This window comes from Megalops cyprinoides, chromosome 7 (genome assembly GCF_013368585.1).
Source record: "Megalops cyprinoides isolate fMegCyp1 chromosome 7, fMegCyp1.pri, whole genome shotgun sequence".
In the NCBI taxonomy this organism is placed as follows: Eukaryota; Metazoa; Chordata; class Actinopteri; order Elopiformes; family Megalopidae; genus Megalops; species Megalops cyprinoides.
Genome location: NC_050589.1, coordinates 9,514,075 through 9,529,525, shown reverse-complemented (window position 1 = coordinate 9,529,525; position 15,451 = coordinate 9,514,075). Strand labels below are relative to the sequence as shown.

Below are 15,451 nucleotides of genomic sequence, written 5' to 3'. Positions count from 1 at the left end.
CCCAGGCCAATCAGCAACATTAACAGTTGCTTACACGCACAATTTCTCCTCCGTTCACTTGCTCCGTCACTCGTCCTCCTCTCCTCTCTCATTTTCTCCCCTAATCCCATTTACTGTCTCTGTATGCTATAATCCATGAAATTTGCTGCCTGCTTTTTGGATGGAAAAAGAGAAGAAATACCCAACTTCAAATGATTCTGAACACTCAAAACCGTTGAAGTCAGACCCTGACGATATTTTCTCCCCTGTCTTCCTGTCCCTCTTCTTAATCATCCAATTAGCAGCTCTGCCCAAACAGCTGCAACACTGCAAATGAGATCCAGCACGTCTGTACGGCTGCAGAGTTTTCCAGGATACTGTATAAAAACCACAGGAAGATGTTCCATACCATGACAATGCAAAACCGCCAACAAAGTGACAAGGCCAATAAATCAGTTTGGTTTTTTTGGTTTCATTCCCAGCAAACCTGAGAAGCTGTATCTCTTTTCTTCTCCAGTTTAAGATTCAATATGGCTACACATATAAAGCTGGATTCAGTTGAAAGCAACGAAGAGTTCACCACCTGGGTTCATCTAGGACTGGAACCATGGCAGCTGTCCAGGCATTGATGCATCTTTGTCCGTTTCACACAAAAACTCCACTGTGTTCGTACTTATCAAAGGGGCTGTGCGAGGCTTCTGATATTCAGAAAAACACAGGACCGTTAAAACCATGCGGTGCACGTCAAGTCCAGTGTGCCAAAACCACAGCCGAGCCCTCGGAGACAAGAACACACTGAGACACGGACTGAAATTCCTGCAGTGGACTTTATCATTAAATAATCTGAAAAATAAAGTGTTACACATAGGCAAGTCTGCACTCAAAAAGGTCTGTTTCAAAAAGGTGTCTAATACATCACTTCTAGCACAAGGTCATACCCTTGGATCCACGTATAAACCATATTAGTATTATTCTATATGCTGTGCCGCCTACTGTTTCCTTTTCTGTTGTTCCAAACTTGGACCCTCTGTTCTCATGTTCAAGTAAGCTGAACATGAAGCCACTTAGGTCACGCATGATTAACAGTGTTAGCCATGCAGATGGTAAAGGCTAATAACATGTGGAGAAGGCACAGTCAAATATTAATTGCAAATAAATAAGTTCACCCATCCATCCCGGAGTGACAGGGCGGCAGACACCAGCAAGACCGCTGGAGGAGTAGGAGTGAGGCTGAAGCGGTTTGCACAGCTGAGCCAAGACTGTGCGTGCCATGGAGATGGAGTGTATCAGAACCCCCAGAGTCTGCATATTTAAATATAAAGTAGCGCGGACTCACCTCCTCGAATACAGAGACGCAGTTCTCAAAATAAAACGGCATTCCGCCGCATGCGGCATTGCTGAGGCCGTTGCTCGATAGTTCACAGTTACGCAACGGGCAGACACTTGACACTCTCAGATATTTAACAACAAACGGGATGTACAGATGGCTAACCCTAGGCAGTTTTTGCAACCGTATTTAACTGCACTATTTTTATTTTCCTTTGAGATATTACCCAGCGAACACACAAATGAGCTATCCATTCCTCTCGACTCACAAAACTTTTTTATAATGTGAAAGTTTTAATTTGAGTTAACCTGAGAATAACCTCATCCATTACTATCACCTTAAACTGAGAGCCATGTAGTAAGTTAACAAACAGGTAGTGTAATATGTGTGAATTCAGAATAATAACTAATGGCGTCCAGGCGCTCCTTCAGATTGATCCTGAGCTAACACCTGCAAGTTCATCTGTTGCCATAATTATGTTGGCCAGCTGAAGTACATTTCTGTATACAGAACATTAGTATATATTATTTTTATAAGCGGCATGCTATTGGATGTGAAATAAATGAAAGGAGCATTCAAAGCCATGAATATAAAGAAAACTTAAAGAAAAGCATGTGCCGTTTCCTTGCCGCAGATTAAGGGAGGCAGTGATTGGCTGGGGCGCCTCTCACTGAAGAGGTCAAGTTACTTCCCACAGCGGAGCCAAGGTTTAAACAAACCTCCTGTTAATATCAGTACAGTCCATCTTTGTTTTATTTGCAAAGTGATTTCTGATGTAGGAAAAAAAAAAAACCGCAAGATTGCTTATCAATAGCTCTGGCGGAGGAGAAGAGAGTGTGAAACGTGTAATTGCCCCAGGCCATTACTTGGGTGGCGGAGCACGGCCTTCAGTGTACGCAGTAATGCAGCCAGCCTTATTTACGATGAGAGAGAAGGGCACTGTAATGGCTTGCCGATGACAGATACACACAGAGCCACTTCCTGTCTAGCTGGGGCCCCTGATCCGTCACATCACTCCCCACCCCCGAGCGCCGGGACCACTGCCACGCTTCCTACGGGGCTAATGGCTCCTCTGTCACTCATCCCGCAATTAATTACCGGTCCAGCGCTCGTTAATAAAGGGCCTTCCCACAGAGACACGCTGCCGAGGGGGGGAACGGTTAGCAGTTTTGGGAGGGAGAGCGGGGCTTCTGTTTGATCTCCCGGCCCTATGGGAAAGGCCAACGAGAAAATGTGTCTTTGTGCTCTCAGCAACCATTAATTCCTCGGCGAAATGATCTCCCAGGACGGGACGAGGGGGCTCCCTTTAAGGTTAAATAACTGTGTGGTGTAATTAAGTTTTGTGCTTGTGATTAATGTTGGGGAAAATGCGGGATGCTGTTGGACAGTTGTCTGTGTTTTTGCGGCTTGCCGGAGCAGCCGGCATTAGCCAAAAGACAGTTCTCGGATAGGAAATCAATTCCTGCTCCAGTATACTCTGTTGAGGAGATGAAGGGGTGAAGGTTTAAAGAGAAGAGAGGAAAATAATAAAAGCAGAATCTGAGCTCTTGGAGCTGTCAGCAATAATAAATCTCTAACTGTGACCATCAGTGAGGTTTAACCACTGCTGCGCTTATTTGATTGATTTCCTTGCCGAAAAGTCTCTCTTTAACTGAAGGCTCACTAATAACGCAAAACTCTTCGCGATATGGGAATGCTCACAGACCCACGACTGATTTAATACATTCTATCCATTAGCTCAATGAATGGGATTAGCGTTCTGTCCCACTCCAGCAAAAAAATGTAATTCTGAGCAAATTCAACTCGCTTTGTGTTCCAGCGAACATGGCAGCTTGCCTTTGTTAAAAATTAATACAATCATTTCGCCATAGTGATTTTTGATTTCTCTACGAAACTATTCTGGATGCCGAAGACGCAAAAGCAATCCTGTTTCAGAGTATGTTAAAAAGGTTTTACCCCTGTGAGGACATTGGTTGCACTCTGATGAACTAGTCCTACACTCTGATGAACTGGTCCTTAAACGTATACACCCTATATTCACATCCATACTGGCCTAAAAGCACCGTGAGTGTGCTGCACACCTTACTGAATTACGCATGACTGTGTGCTGTGACCTTATTTAAAAATCTATTGCAGTACAAGGACGTATGACTCATGAGTCACGGCAAGGGGACATTTTGCGGGAAAGTGTGAGAGCCGGCCCGTAAACGATAAAAATGTTAATTGTTATGAATTAAATGTCAGGGTTACCAGGGCCATTGTTCAAGAGTTGTGTGCGGTTCAGGGTGGTTGAGCCCGTTCTGGGGAGCAGCTTGCAGTCCTGGTTTGGACGGATCGCTCCCTGTAGCTCTGATCCGGTCCTATCTCACACAAAACACTCGCAGGGTGAAGTGGGCCACCGGGCTTGGGATTAGAGGAAGCTGGCACTGGTTTGGAGAGGCTTGGGGGGTGGGGGGGGGGGGGTGCACCTCGCGCCTGCAGCCCTGCCTGTTTGGAGAGTGCTCTCTGCCGCTGTGAAGCCTCACTCGAACCCTGAGCCAGCTCAGCCCCTGCACACTGGAGAGCGCCGCGGCTGAGGATGCACTGTGCAGACACCGTGCGCAGATTAACAGACGCGCTCCGCTGTGAGCTGGCCGTTGGTTCGAGCTGGTACGACTGCATGGAAACGGGTTCCTACCTGAGGTCTGCGTCCTAATGTGGGAGAACTATTCTTAAAGGGACACCGCAGTAAAAACATGGCTCATACACGTATTTGGTGCCAGCAAGTCACAAAGGAATGTTTCCTCAAGGCTCATTCTCCAACGCACAAAACACTGCAACTTTTTAGCCTACTACCAAACTACCAACTGCAAAGGCAGCTTATTCCAAATACAAGTCCAATTCTAGTTCTAAAAATCGAGGATTTTACACTGGTGTGTGTGTGCGTGTATGTGTGTGTGTGAGAGAGAGAGAGAGAGAGAGAGAGAGTGAGACAGAGAGAGGGAGGGAGAAGCATATTGTGAATCATATTCTCTCTCTCTCTCTCTCTCTCTTTTTTTTATTGTGGCAGAGGCTGATACTGGCCTGCTTCTCCACCATTCCCCCTGCAGTATCAACACTGTATGAGTCACTCTTTTTCGCTGAGTAATTCCTTTTTTTTTTTCGGGGGAGATAAGGAGATTGTCAATCCCCACGCTGGAGGCGGGCAGGCAGAGAGAGCCAGTGACGGGCGCATCCCCTGCCCGCTGCTGGCACCGTCTGATAAGCACAGATAAGGCATCTCTTTGATGTTCAGTTAAGTGTAAAATTAAAATGTGCCAAAAGCCGACGGGTGCGTGCTTCCAGCTCCCCTGTTCCAGAGAAAGAATGGGATGCTTTTCTTCTCTTCTCTTAATTTCTCTGTTTTTTTCTCCCCTCCCATTCGCCCCCATACCATTTAAAGAAGCTCTTTTATTTTAGAGGAGTAAGGTAGTTGCTAATTGTGTGTGTTATTCTTATATAACCCCTATATTAGTCCTCGGTATCTGCCAAATTACCTTTCATCTTTCAATCTCTTACTCATTATCTGTCTATCTAGGCATCTATTCAGTGTGTTTACCTTCCCAATTAGCTTTCTGCTCAACCCCTGCTTCCCTGGAAGTGAGGGAATGCATGCGCTCTTCGCTTAATGTAAATCGGTAAGAACAGGAGCGCAGACAAACAGCCATATCTGAAAGTCTCATATAACGCAAGTTGTTACAAGCCAACCTTACAACTGCAGAATCTTGCAGAAAGTGTAAGGGTAATCTGTTGCCTTCTTAAAACCCCCTTTTTTTTCAGAAAACACCGTAAAAAAACAATGTTTTCTATTACTAGCTAAATTGCTGTTGGGAAAACAGAGAGGCTGTGAAGAGAAGACTGAAACTGAGGAGATTACGTTGGCGTAAAACTCAATGCGATCGCGCCGAAGTGTTGAAATGCCACAGAAAAACGGGCGATCTTTACCAAGTAAATAACAGCATAAAATAATAGCCTGATAATACCAATGGTAGTGATAACAGTTATTATCTAAGTATTCCTGAGCATAACCAGAATGCAGAGGTGGTTTTTAACAGAGAGGTGAACTTGTATTGTTTTACAGTTGTGTGTGTTCATCATTTGCTCGGGGTCATGGTGTAAGTGACATGAGTCTTACACTGTGAAGCAATTATATCTCCGGACCTAAACAATACCACTATGCTGAAATGAAGGGGGTGCTTTAACCAAGTCTTGTGAGGCTGTAATGGGTTGCTTGGTTAAGGTCATGCAATACAGTGAGGAAGAAAAAAAACAGATAAAATAGAGCAATAAAATAAGTGAAGTCCTAGCTTTAACCTTCACTTATGCCCTGGGCCACTGAGCTGGTCTGGGACTTAGTCGAGTGTGAAATCAATGTGTTCTGAGACTCTGAGACAGAGATAGGGTGGGAGAGAGAGAGAGAGAGAGAGAGAGCGAGAGGGAGAAACAGAAAGAGGGAGAGAGTGTGAGAGATATGCGCACATTATGAGATGCCACCATTTGGTGGTAGAGAGAGAGAGAGAGAGAGAGAGGGGAGGGCTGAAGGAGAGAAAGATACATTTTACAAGAAACTGGATTAATTACTCCCATGCAAAGAAGATATTCATTTTAATCATCAAATCTTCCCTCCAACATTTCCACACAACTGAATGCCACAGACAAAATGTCAGTCATACATAGAGGGGCCTACACCCCACTAGCAGCCCGGTTTGTGGCCACATGCTATAGTCTGTGGGATGGTGAGTGCCCTGTGTTACAGCACATATCGCAAATTGAAATGTATGTATGAATCATGATAATTAATCAATTAATAATTGATTACATACAATAACTGATTACATTACAGTACTGTTGATTACATATAAGTAATTACATTATAGTACTGTTGATTACACACAATAAGTGATTACATTACAGTACTGTTGATTACATATAATAAGTGATTACATTATAGTACTGCTGGATGTACTAGATGTAGGGTTGATTGCCATTTTGGCTTGTATGTATGTATTTTAATCCATATGATTATATTATATTATATTATATTATTATATTACATTATATCATATTATATTAATCCATACTATTGCTGAATCTGAATTTGAATTTGAGAGAGAGAGAGAGAGAGAGAGACGCACACATTACGAGATTCTGCCGTTTGGTGGCACAATTATCCTTGTGTCACTCACTGTCACTGGAAGAATATTTGAGCTAGTTACCAATAAGTCAGCAGAACTCTGAAATGAGGGCGGGAGAGTGAGCAAGTGAGAGAGGCAGAGAGACAGAGAGAGTTAATCTATTCACTCAGTTTTTTTTTTTTTAATTCCTTCAGCATTGCCTTGTCATAAGTTAAAAGGTAAGGAACAATGCGTGACCCTGACTGCGTTCCAGAGGGCAGATGCAGTCAGACTGAAAGGTAAGCCTGTCAGACAGAGGGCGTTTCACACCAGCTGACAGGTTCTCAAATGTAAACGTAACGCTCGCCTGTCGGACCGCGACCGATACCAATCCGACACGCAATCAGCTGCCATGCTATCACAGCCTGGCCGCAGAGCATAAGACAATGGGTTACTATTTGTAATACGGCCGTCTAAATGACCCACTTTTATCAGTGGGCTCTTTGATGCTCTTTCTCACAGACCCCTTTCATTTCTCCTCCTACTAAATGCCTGGAAACACCAGGGTGAATTAAATGGGGTTTTTTTTTTTTTTATTTCTGCTTTTGAAAAGATGGGAGCACAGAATGTCTGTGGTTGTAAAATGACAAAGGAGGAGAACTGCTGCTGAAAGAGGCCCTAAAATGCTCCCCGGTACCCCCCTTAGCCCCCCTCCCGCAAGCTGACGCCGTATCCCCGCCGATCCCCAATCAATAGTTTGATTGTGCAAGAGGGTGTGGAACAATGGGGGCAGTGTGAGAGATCTCGGCAGGGCCAGGGGAGGCCGAGTGGCCCCGGTTCCCCGGGTCACGACCAGGCTGGACTCGCCCGTGGGCTGTGAGGCGCCGCGGTTTTCCAGGGTGTCACGTGACCGGGATGGAGCCGCGCCGGCCGGCCCCGAGCCCCCCGCGCTCTGGCTGTGTGTCGGCGGGCGCGACCCTCTTACCTCCACTCCGCTGACTCGGCCCTCCTGGAAGGAGCACTCGGCCAGGTTGTTGGTGCAGATGTGCCGGTACTTGCACCAGTTGCAGGGGAAGGGGCTGCTGACACAGGACAGGCACCTGGGGGGGGGAGAGGAAAGAGAAGCGGGGAGGTTTGAGGGTGAGAGTGACACACTGTTCCACTGCACATGGCTACCTCGCACGCCAGCGTGTGAGCCTGCAGAATGCCTCTGCACGCGGCAGGTCATGCCGCTCTCCACCGCCACCAAACAGGCAGCCCGGAGCACTCCCGCGCATTTTCTACTTCGCCTTTCCATTAGTGACTAATTAAGGTCATGGGGGGGAGAAAAAAAAAAAAAAAAGAGGCGATTTGACTTTTGATCCACACGATGGTTCCCAATTACATAATTATCACCTGAGGCAGAACAGAAAAAGGGGAACACCTGAGACCCCCAAGAACTGTGTGGCTTCCCTCCCCCGCCCCCCACCTTCCCTGTGCGTGGGGTGGGGGGGGGGGTTGAGGTAGGGCCAGCCTGCAATATCAGACTCCGCAGCCCAGGCGAGAAACGCCGTGTTCTGAAATTCTTCCCTTACCTTTAATCTGACGCTGACCCCGCCTGCTCTCCCTTCCTGTTTAAATTACATTCCGAGCACAAAAACTGTTTGCGTGGAGAACATACACATTCTCCCATACTAATCGTATCCTTTCCTCCCGAGACGCAGTGAAAACCCCCCTCGCAGGTTGTTCAGCAGTCTGTGCACACCGGACGGCGAACAACATCGGACTGTATAATCTGCCGGCTGCCAAAACAATGCCGGGCCCGTTGCGTCGCTGGTACCGCGGCTGTACAATCGGAAATCTAATTAAAGTGCAAATAGTCAACACACTCAAAACATCTGCAATCTGCATTTCATTTTCCCCCCAAACAGAATTTGACAATTAAACCCTTATCTGTTTATAAATATTGCATTTTACTGTAATTGTTTACCTCAATGTGATCCCAGCCTCGAGACGGAAAGATTATGGCAGGCAACTGTTGATTTCAATGGAGGTGATTAGTTTACTCAGCCCACTTAAATCAACGTTTGATGTGTTGCGTGAGAAACATTGGATGGGCTGTACATTGTTTAATAACATTGTTTAATGAGTGTCTGCAGAAGATTCCATAATGTCAGATCAAAAGACAATTTGCTACATCCCAAGTCTGCAAAAGTCCCCCCCCCCCCCCCCCACCACAATCAATCCTGAAAATATTTGACCTTAGATGTTCACAGCAACAATTTCTTTTCTTTAATGCAAGTATCAGTGCATTAATCTGAGAGCTATGATAGAGGGCCCGGTCCCTCAGGACGCATCTTGGAGCGGGACTGCTCTAGCCCTGCTGGGAACCCCGCTGTAAACAGCATGGGCTGATATCCGCCAGTCTCTCTCTCCGCTGAAATATGCAATCTGCTGTGTCAGTGATACTTTTATAAACCCCCATCAATTCACTTAGACTTTGGTTTAATTTCAGCAAAGCTCTGAGAAACGCAGCGCGGCCCGGGCTTTGACACGCTGATGAAGTGAGTGCTTTTTACAGTCCTGCTCGGGGACGTGAGTCTCTGCGCTGGAGTGCTGCCGGGGCTGCGGGGCTGCAGCTCGGCCGGCATCGGCGAGGGCTCGGCCACGGAGCGCTGCTGCTGCTGCTGGAGCGGGGCCGGAGCCGGAGGGAGCCCAGTGTTCCAGAGATAGGGTGGGTGACAGGTGAGTCAGACACCTGAGCTTTCATATCAAAAATGCCAGAAAAATGCTGGCATTTCCCACTGGCACCCCCCCCCCCCCCACTCCCCACAATTTCCCACTGACTTTTGATCCACGTGACAGCTCCAATTAGATAATTACCACCTGAGGCAGGACGGAAATGGGGAGGACCTGAGATCCCCCAGTTACCCACTCATAGACAGCATATTACTGGTGTGGGTCAATTTACATCTCACCAGCCATGTGCTGTGGAGCTACCGTGAGCCCTACATGGTGGTTTGTGCATTAAAATCTGCTTCTTGCCATCTCCTCCCAAGATGGCGTCTACCATGGTTCCAAGGGCTCTTCAGCTGAGTGTGGAAACAAATGCAATACAATATGCTGGATCTGACACTGATTCTTCTCCTGTTTTAATGTTCTGCTGGTGGGGTGCACTGATACAAAAAATTGGAAAAGCCTGTAGCAGTGGATAGAACACAAACACTTCCTGCCAGCTAGTTAACCAACTGGCAAACATTTTTAGTATTCAGATTCAATAATATTACAGCTATTGATGGTGCCTCATAGCTGCAGTGGATAACAAAGCTGTGGTTGATTTAAATATTTTAAATAAACCACAAAATTGTTTATTTTATTATGTAGTATCAACCAAAAGTTTTAAGATCGCTTCCTACTGTTCAACATAAGGATTTCCATTCCCAGCTTTCAGTACTAGGACAATGGTGGAACAAGAAGTCAGAATATATACAATTCAAATTGAAGGAGTGACTAAATGGCCAGAATGCTGGTATTTTGCAGAAAGCTGGTGCAATATGAATGGAGGCAAACCAAGGTTGAGAAGACAGGTGCATAATTGTAGTAGGGCATATGTGAGGGGGTCAGCAGAGTTTATAAGGTCATATTTAATTTACTTCACCTGCCATCTTATACGGCCCCTAGAAAAACAATAGCCTTTCACTCTGACATGCCTGAGATTTCCGAGATGTTTTCTGGAAGGATATGATCGCACAATGCCTCAGAGTGGCCCTGCCTTCGCCTTCCCAGGTGCCCATTATCCCAGAGGATGAAAGGGGGAAGCGGGCTACCCTCATGTCTTAGTGGCCACAGAATTGTGGGAAAAATGGAGCCAACGTGGGGGGGGGGTTAGTGAGCGTTGTCCGCCAGCCACACCAGAGGGGGAAACAATTCAAGGGCTAAATGTTCCCACAGGGCTTTTGTGAAAACAGGAAATCTGGCACAGGCTTCAGGCGGACTGCTCTGGCAAGGTAGGCCTCAGCAGAAGTTGCCATGGCAACTGGAGAGCCCAGCATAGATTATGCTGCCCTGCTTCTCCACACAGGAGAATTGATTGTTGTGTATGCGCTCTGCCAGCAGAGAAGGCAATTTTATTCCCTACAATAAAACACCATTTATTCAGCCACAATCAAATTATTTGAAGAATGTGTCTGTGTGTGTGAATTAAACACAGGGCATGTTTACCTAATCTTTTTGATATACAAATTCACTTTTTATTCACACCCAGATTGCAATCTTTAACAGAGCAAGCTCATTTTATATGCACAATCCTTCACAGTTTAATTAAACGGTTTATTGTTGATTATAAGGTTTAGACAAAAAGAAGACAAACTATAAACACAAACAAATTGAATATGGGATTCTGGTGCTTTGATCTGATCTATGATGCAATTTGTAACCACAAAGGATTCTGAAAGTAATCAATTTCATGTTGTCGTGAATTTTTGACTATTTTTTTTCCATTCTTGGGGGGGGGGGGGGGGGGGGGGCATAGGCGTGCAAACAGTTCCTCACTTCTAAAAGTATTTCCAGCTTTACCTTCTTACTCTTCCCACAAAGCATGTATAATGACAAAGTCAATGTGGAGTATCTAATGTTGCTCCCACTGTTTACCCAATGTGTGTAATGCTAATGCTAACGTGCTCTGATAATGACAGGCCCGGCACCGAACGAGATGCGTTATCGCTACGCTTGAAAGTACGCACACCTGACGGAGACCCCCTTGCCGCCCGTGCATAACACACCAGACACATAACCGTGCACACACACACGCGCACCCAGACAGGGAGAAACACGCACACAGCGGCACACACGCCACCAGACTGCGCACCCTCTCCCAACGCTGTGTCCAGTGGCAGACACAGCGCTGCTCGACCAAGCAAGCGTGAAGGACACCAGTGATTCTCCGCAACATCCCCAGGCCTCCCCGTCTATATGACTACAGGGTATCTGGCACATACAGCCCTGCTTAATATTTCATTACCTCCACACTCAGCTGCACTGGTAAACAACAGGTCACTGGGGAATCCTATGGTATAATTAATGACATCCACTTCTATCGGTGCATATGGACTGCTGTTATGAGTTTGTGGTGGAACAAACGGGCCTCAGATAAAGCTGAGCCTCTGAGATGCACTCTCTCACAGCTACAGAAAGCATGCACTGTACTGTGTTTATTTTTAGGCTGATCATATTGAGCTGAAAACACACTGGGAGGTGCACACAATGATGGACAGTCTATTGGCAGTACAGCCAGAAAACTTCCAGGCTGCACCCTATTCAAACACCTCACTTCCACAAATGCCCTGTCATTTCTCTGCACATGGTCTACTAAGGTCAGGGGCAGCACCATGCGCTTTGACCAATTCTCGTCCTCTTACTGATAATCCTAACATTACTTGCATTTGCATACTTGCAAATGCCCTTATTCAGGGTGACTACTTTTTTAAAATACTGTATTATCACATCCTATGGCTAAAATAATTCAGACTAGGCACCTAAGTACAGGATACAACAGGTAGGAACAGCAGTAGTATGGAGCATGCAAGGGAAAACACGAAAGGATCCTTCAGGTACATAAACAGGCCGAGCCTCATTACTTTGCAGCTTAAGGCGCTCTCTGCTCAGCTGCATCAGACAAAGCTGCAATGTTAAGAGGGTAAAAAGATGGGCCCTGTGAGCCATGCATTTAAAAAAAAAAAAAAAAAAAAGGTCTCCTCTCCCTTGCTATTGACTCCAAGTGTCTCTGTTAACTGAAGTGCAGATGAACACATGGGCCAGCAAACGGGGGGGGGGGGGGGGGGGGGGGGGGGGGGGCGGGGTACACGCGCCCAGCCACCGCCGAGGCTGCAGCGGTCTGCCTTCACGTGGGAAATGCGAGGCTGGGAGAGAGCCAGGCGAGCGGCTGGTCTGCCTTCGTTAGGCCCAGGCCCGGACTCTGTCCCCACGCGGGTCTGCACACGCTCAGTGTGGCTGCGGCCTTCACACAGGCCGGCAGCATGGCGTATTGGTAAAGGAGCAGGCCTCATAGTGAACGGTTGCTGGTTCGATTCCCCGCTGAGGCCCTGCTGTTGTACCCTTGGACAAGATATTTAACCCAATATTGCCTGAGTAAATATTCAGCTGTATAAACGGATAAAATTATAATCTATGCAAGTGGATAAGAGGTCTGGATAAGAACGTCTGATAAATGACAATAATGTAACGCAAAGGAACAGCATCCACCAGACATGGATACGACCACGTATTCTATGTTTAACACAACTTCATTAATGATCTTAGACAATATGGCTTAACCACAATTGCAATTTCATGTCTATAATCAGTAGAGTTATATAAGTATAAACACTTTTACAAACAAGCAATTTTTAGCACTTTTAGAAACCATAGTCCTTTCCCAATACACAGCTGAATCAGGCTTCCATGTTGTTTAGATGTTACTCCAGTCATCAAGTCTTGCCTGTGCTGTTAAATGATTAAACCACTGAATTGTTTAACTGCTTTATGCTTATGCTGGGTACAGAAGGTATGCCAAAATGTTTCAATTCTTTACTGGTTAATGCCTCGAACTAGCTGGGGGGGGGAAAGTTTGAATTGTCTTTGGCCCAGGGTGGCTGACCAGCGGGTCCATTGTTGTGGGAAAGAAAGCGTTCCGTCTCACAGAGCGAGTGTTTCGAGATCGCTATCTACATTTCCTGTCTCCACCCCTAATGTATTTACCAATTCCCTGCTGTTTGCTGTAACCGGTGTCCATAATGTGCACAACATTTAGGGAGAATCACACAATTCTGACTCTCTGCTTGGAGCCTCCATAAAAAAGCCAATGTATTTATTCCACTGGGGGGGGATTGAGAGAGAGAGACAGAGAGGGAGGGAGGGAGAGAGAGAGAGAGAGAGAGAGAGAAAGAGAGAGAGAGAGAGGGAGGGAAGGAGGAAGGGAGAGAGAGAGAGCTCCTTTCTTCCACTCTGCTGAAAATCAAAGCACAAATACTCACGACTGGAGAACGCTGCAGTTGTAGAAGATGAAGTCGGTGGTGATGAATTTTCGGCCTGTTTCCTTGGACTTGAGGGACAGTTTGACAACGCGTTTGTCTCCTGGAAAGACAGGACATCTGCCCTCAACACCAACACTCTCCCTGATTAACACTATGTGACTGGAGTCTCACTGACCCTCCTTCTGTGAGACAAAAACGTTCACTTTTCTCCATCTGCCAATCAGAAAGAGTGATAGTTAAGTCTGAAAACACTGTGGAAGGTTCGGCTTCTATTTTTGATGATGTGTCTGTGTGCATGCATAAGGCATACAATAATGGAAGTCCAACTACAGAGTACAAGTCTGCCCGCTGACAATCCGTAAAATGGCTCCATTTGTAAACTGTTGTTGCTATTCAGCACAGATGACTGTACACGCACTGAAAATAGCCTGGTTTATACATTTTTCCACATTAAATGCAAGAAATGTTTTTGTTTGGGCTCAGAAGAACAGTGCACAAATAGCACTGAACTTTCAGAAATGAGGCCATGCCTTTTATCAGCTGAGCTTTCTTTAGCATTTTGGTGCTTCATGGGAACACGACATTCCATTTGACATTACCGGCTATCATTTTGGGCTGAAATGACATTACCATTTGTCAAAAGCAAAAGGAAATGTTTTGACGATAAACCGTCACTTACGCAGACCGCACTTTGGACCGAAAGCTCTGAAACTGCCTTCCTTACCATATCCCTGTGTCAGGGTCGGGACGTCCCGCAGAGAGGGAGACATGCAGAAGACCTGACCCTTGGACAGCACCTCCCCTTGGCTCTCGGACAGGTCCTCGAACACACAGGTGACGCCCGCGGAGAGGTTGGGCACGTTGCGCACCTTCACGCTCAGCTGAGGGAGGGGACAGGGGGACAGAGGGACAAAGCGAAAAACTGAGACACATCTTCATGCGTCTGTCTTTAGTATGACCCTTTCACATTCTCACAGGTTTCAAAAAGATTAAGTTCCTCCCAAAATCTTGCCTTTGGGCTTTCTCTGGTAACGGTGAGGCAAATGAGTGCCACAGAACTGTTACTAGTGCAGAGACAGCCAAATAAGCAGACGTATCCCAAGCCGGCGTTACCGATGCCCTTAACAGCTTCGTCAATGCCGTTTCTCACATTAGGAGTGTTATCGGTGATACCTGGATGGAGGGAGACGTCACGGACATGTTGTTGGGCGTCACACTGACGTCGACGCACTGGTCCAGTTCCACGTTGAAGCGCTGTGGCTCCGCCCACTTTTCACACGCATCCTGTCTGGAACACCTGGGGTGAGGAAAAAAGAAAAGGAGTTAAAGGTCAACAGCCCACTCTCATCACTGCACAGTTACCTTCAATTAGCACCTCATTCAATACAGAAACTGCTGACAAGTATATGGAGAAAACATAACAGGCCTCAGCTACACTTATTAGGAGCCACCTGGTTGCTTGACTACATCTGTCCCGATTTACCACTCGTAACTTTGGGTTTTCTAGCAACCGTACCTAGCTAACACTCTCAGTGCGTGACGAATGCTGGTGATTGCACTCAGCCATGATAGAGTGGAAATGCAAAATATGATTTATCCCATAAACAAATCACAGACTTTAAAAAAAAAGGGGATATGGAGAGTTAGATTAATTGAGAAGCATAGAGGCTGTTCACATATGAATGGGCACAGTGAAAAAGAGACAGAGGCCAGGCATTTCTGGAGAGAAAACTCTGCATATCCACTTCACAGCTGAGAAACACCTACTGCAGTAAAGGAATGCAGGGTACAAACACAACCTCTGCCATTGTGTCACCATAAGCCATAATAATTTGTATTGATGTAAATGGACCATAAATGGGATTGGCTTCCAAGGGCTGAGATATGTACTGAGCAGATACCAATTTAAGTAAGGGAGAGAATGTAGGCAGCTACTGGAATAAAACTTTCAGAGGTTTTCCACATTTACAGTGATGAAAGGGACATTATTTCACCAATAATTT

The 15,451-nt window shown here is 46.2% G+C and overlaps 1 protein-coding gene across 1 annotated transcript in view; it reads right to left on the bottom strand.

Annotated features, from left to right (window-relative positions):
* plxna3 (plexin A3) overlaps positions 1–15,451 on the bottom strand; it is a 128,249-nt gene that overhangs the window by 40,900 nt on the left and 71,898 nt on the right. Inside the window, exons 6-9 of the mRNA XM_036532639.1 lie at positions 14,622–14,745; positions 14,173–14,329; positions 13,449–13,548; positions 7,424–7,538 (exon numbers count right to left, since the gene is read on the bottom strand). Coding sequence (XP_036388532.1) covers positions 7,424–7,538; positions 13,449–13,548; positions 14,173–14,329; positions 14,622–14,745 — 496 coding nt within the window. The remainder of the gene's footprint in view (positions 1–7,423; positions 7,539–13,448; positions 13,549–14,172; positions 14,330–14,621; positions 14,746–15,451) is intronic.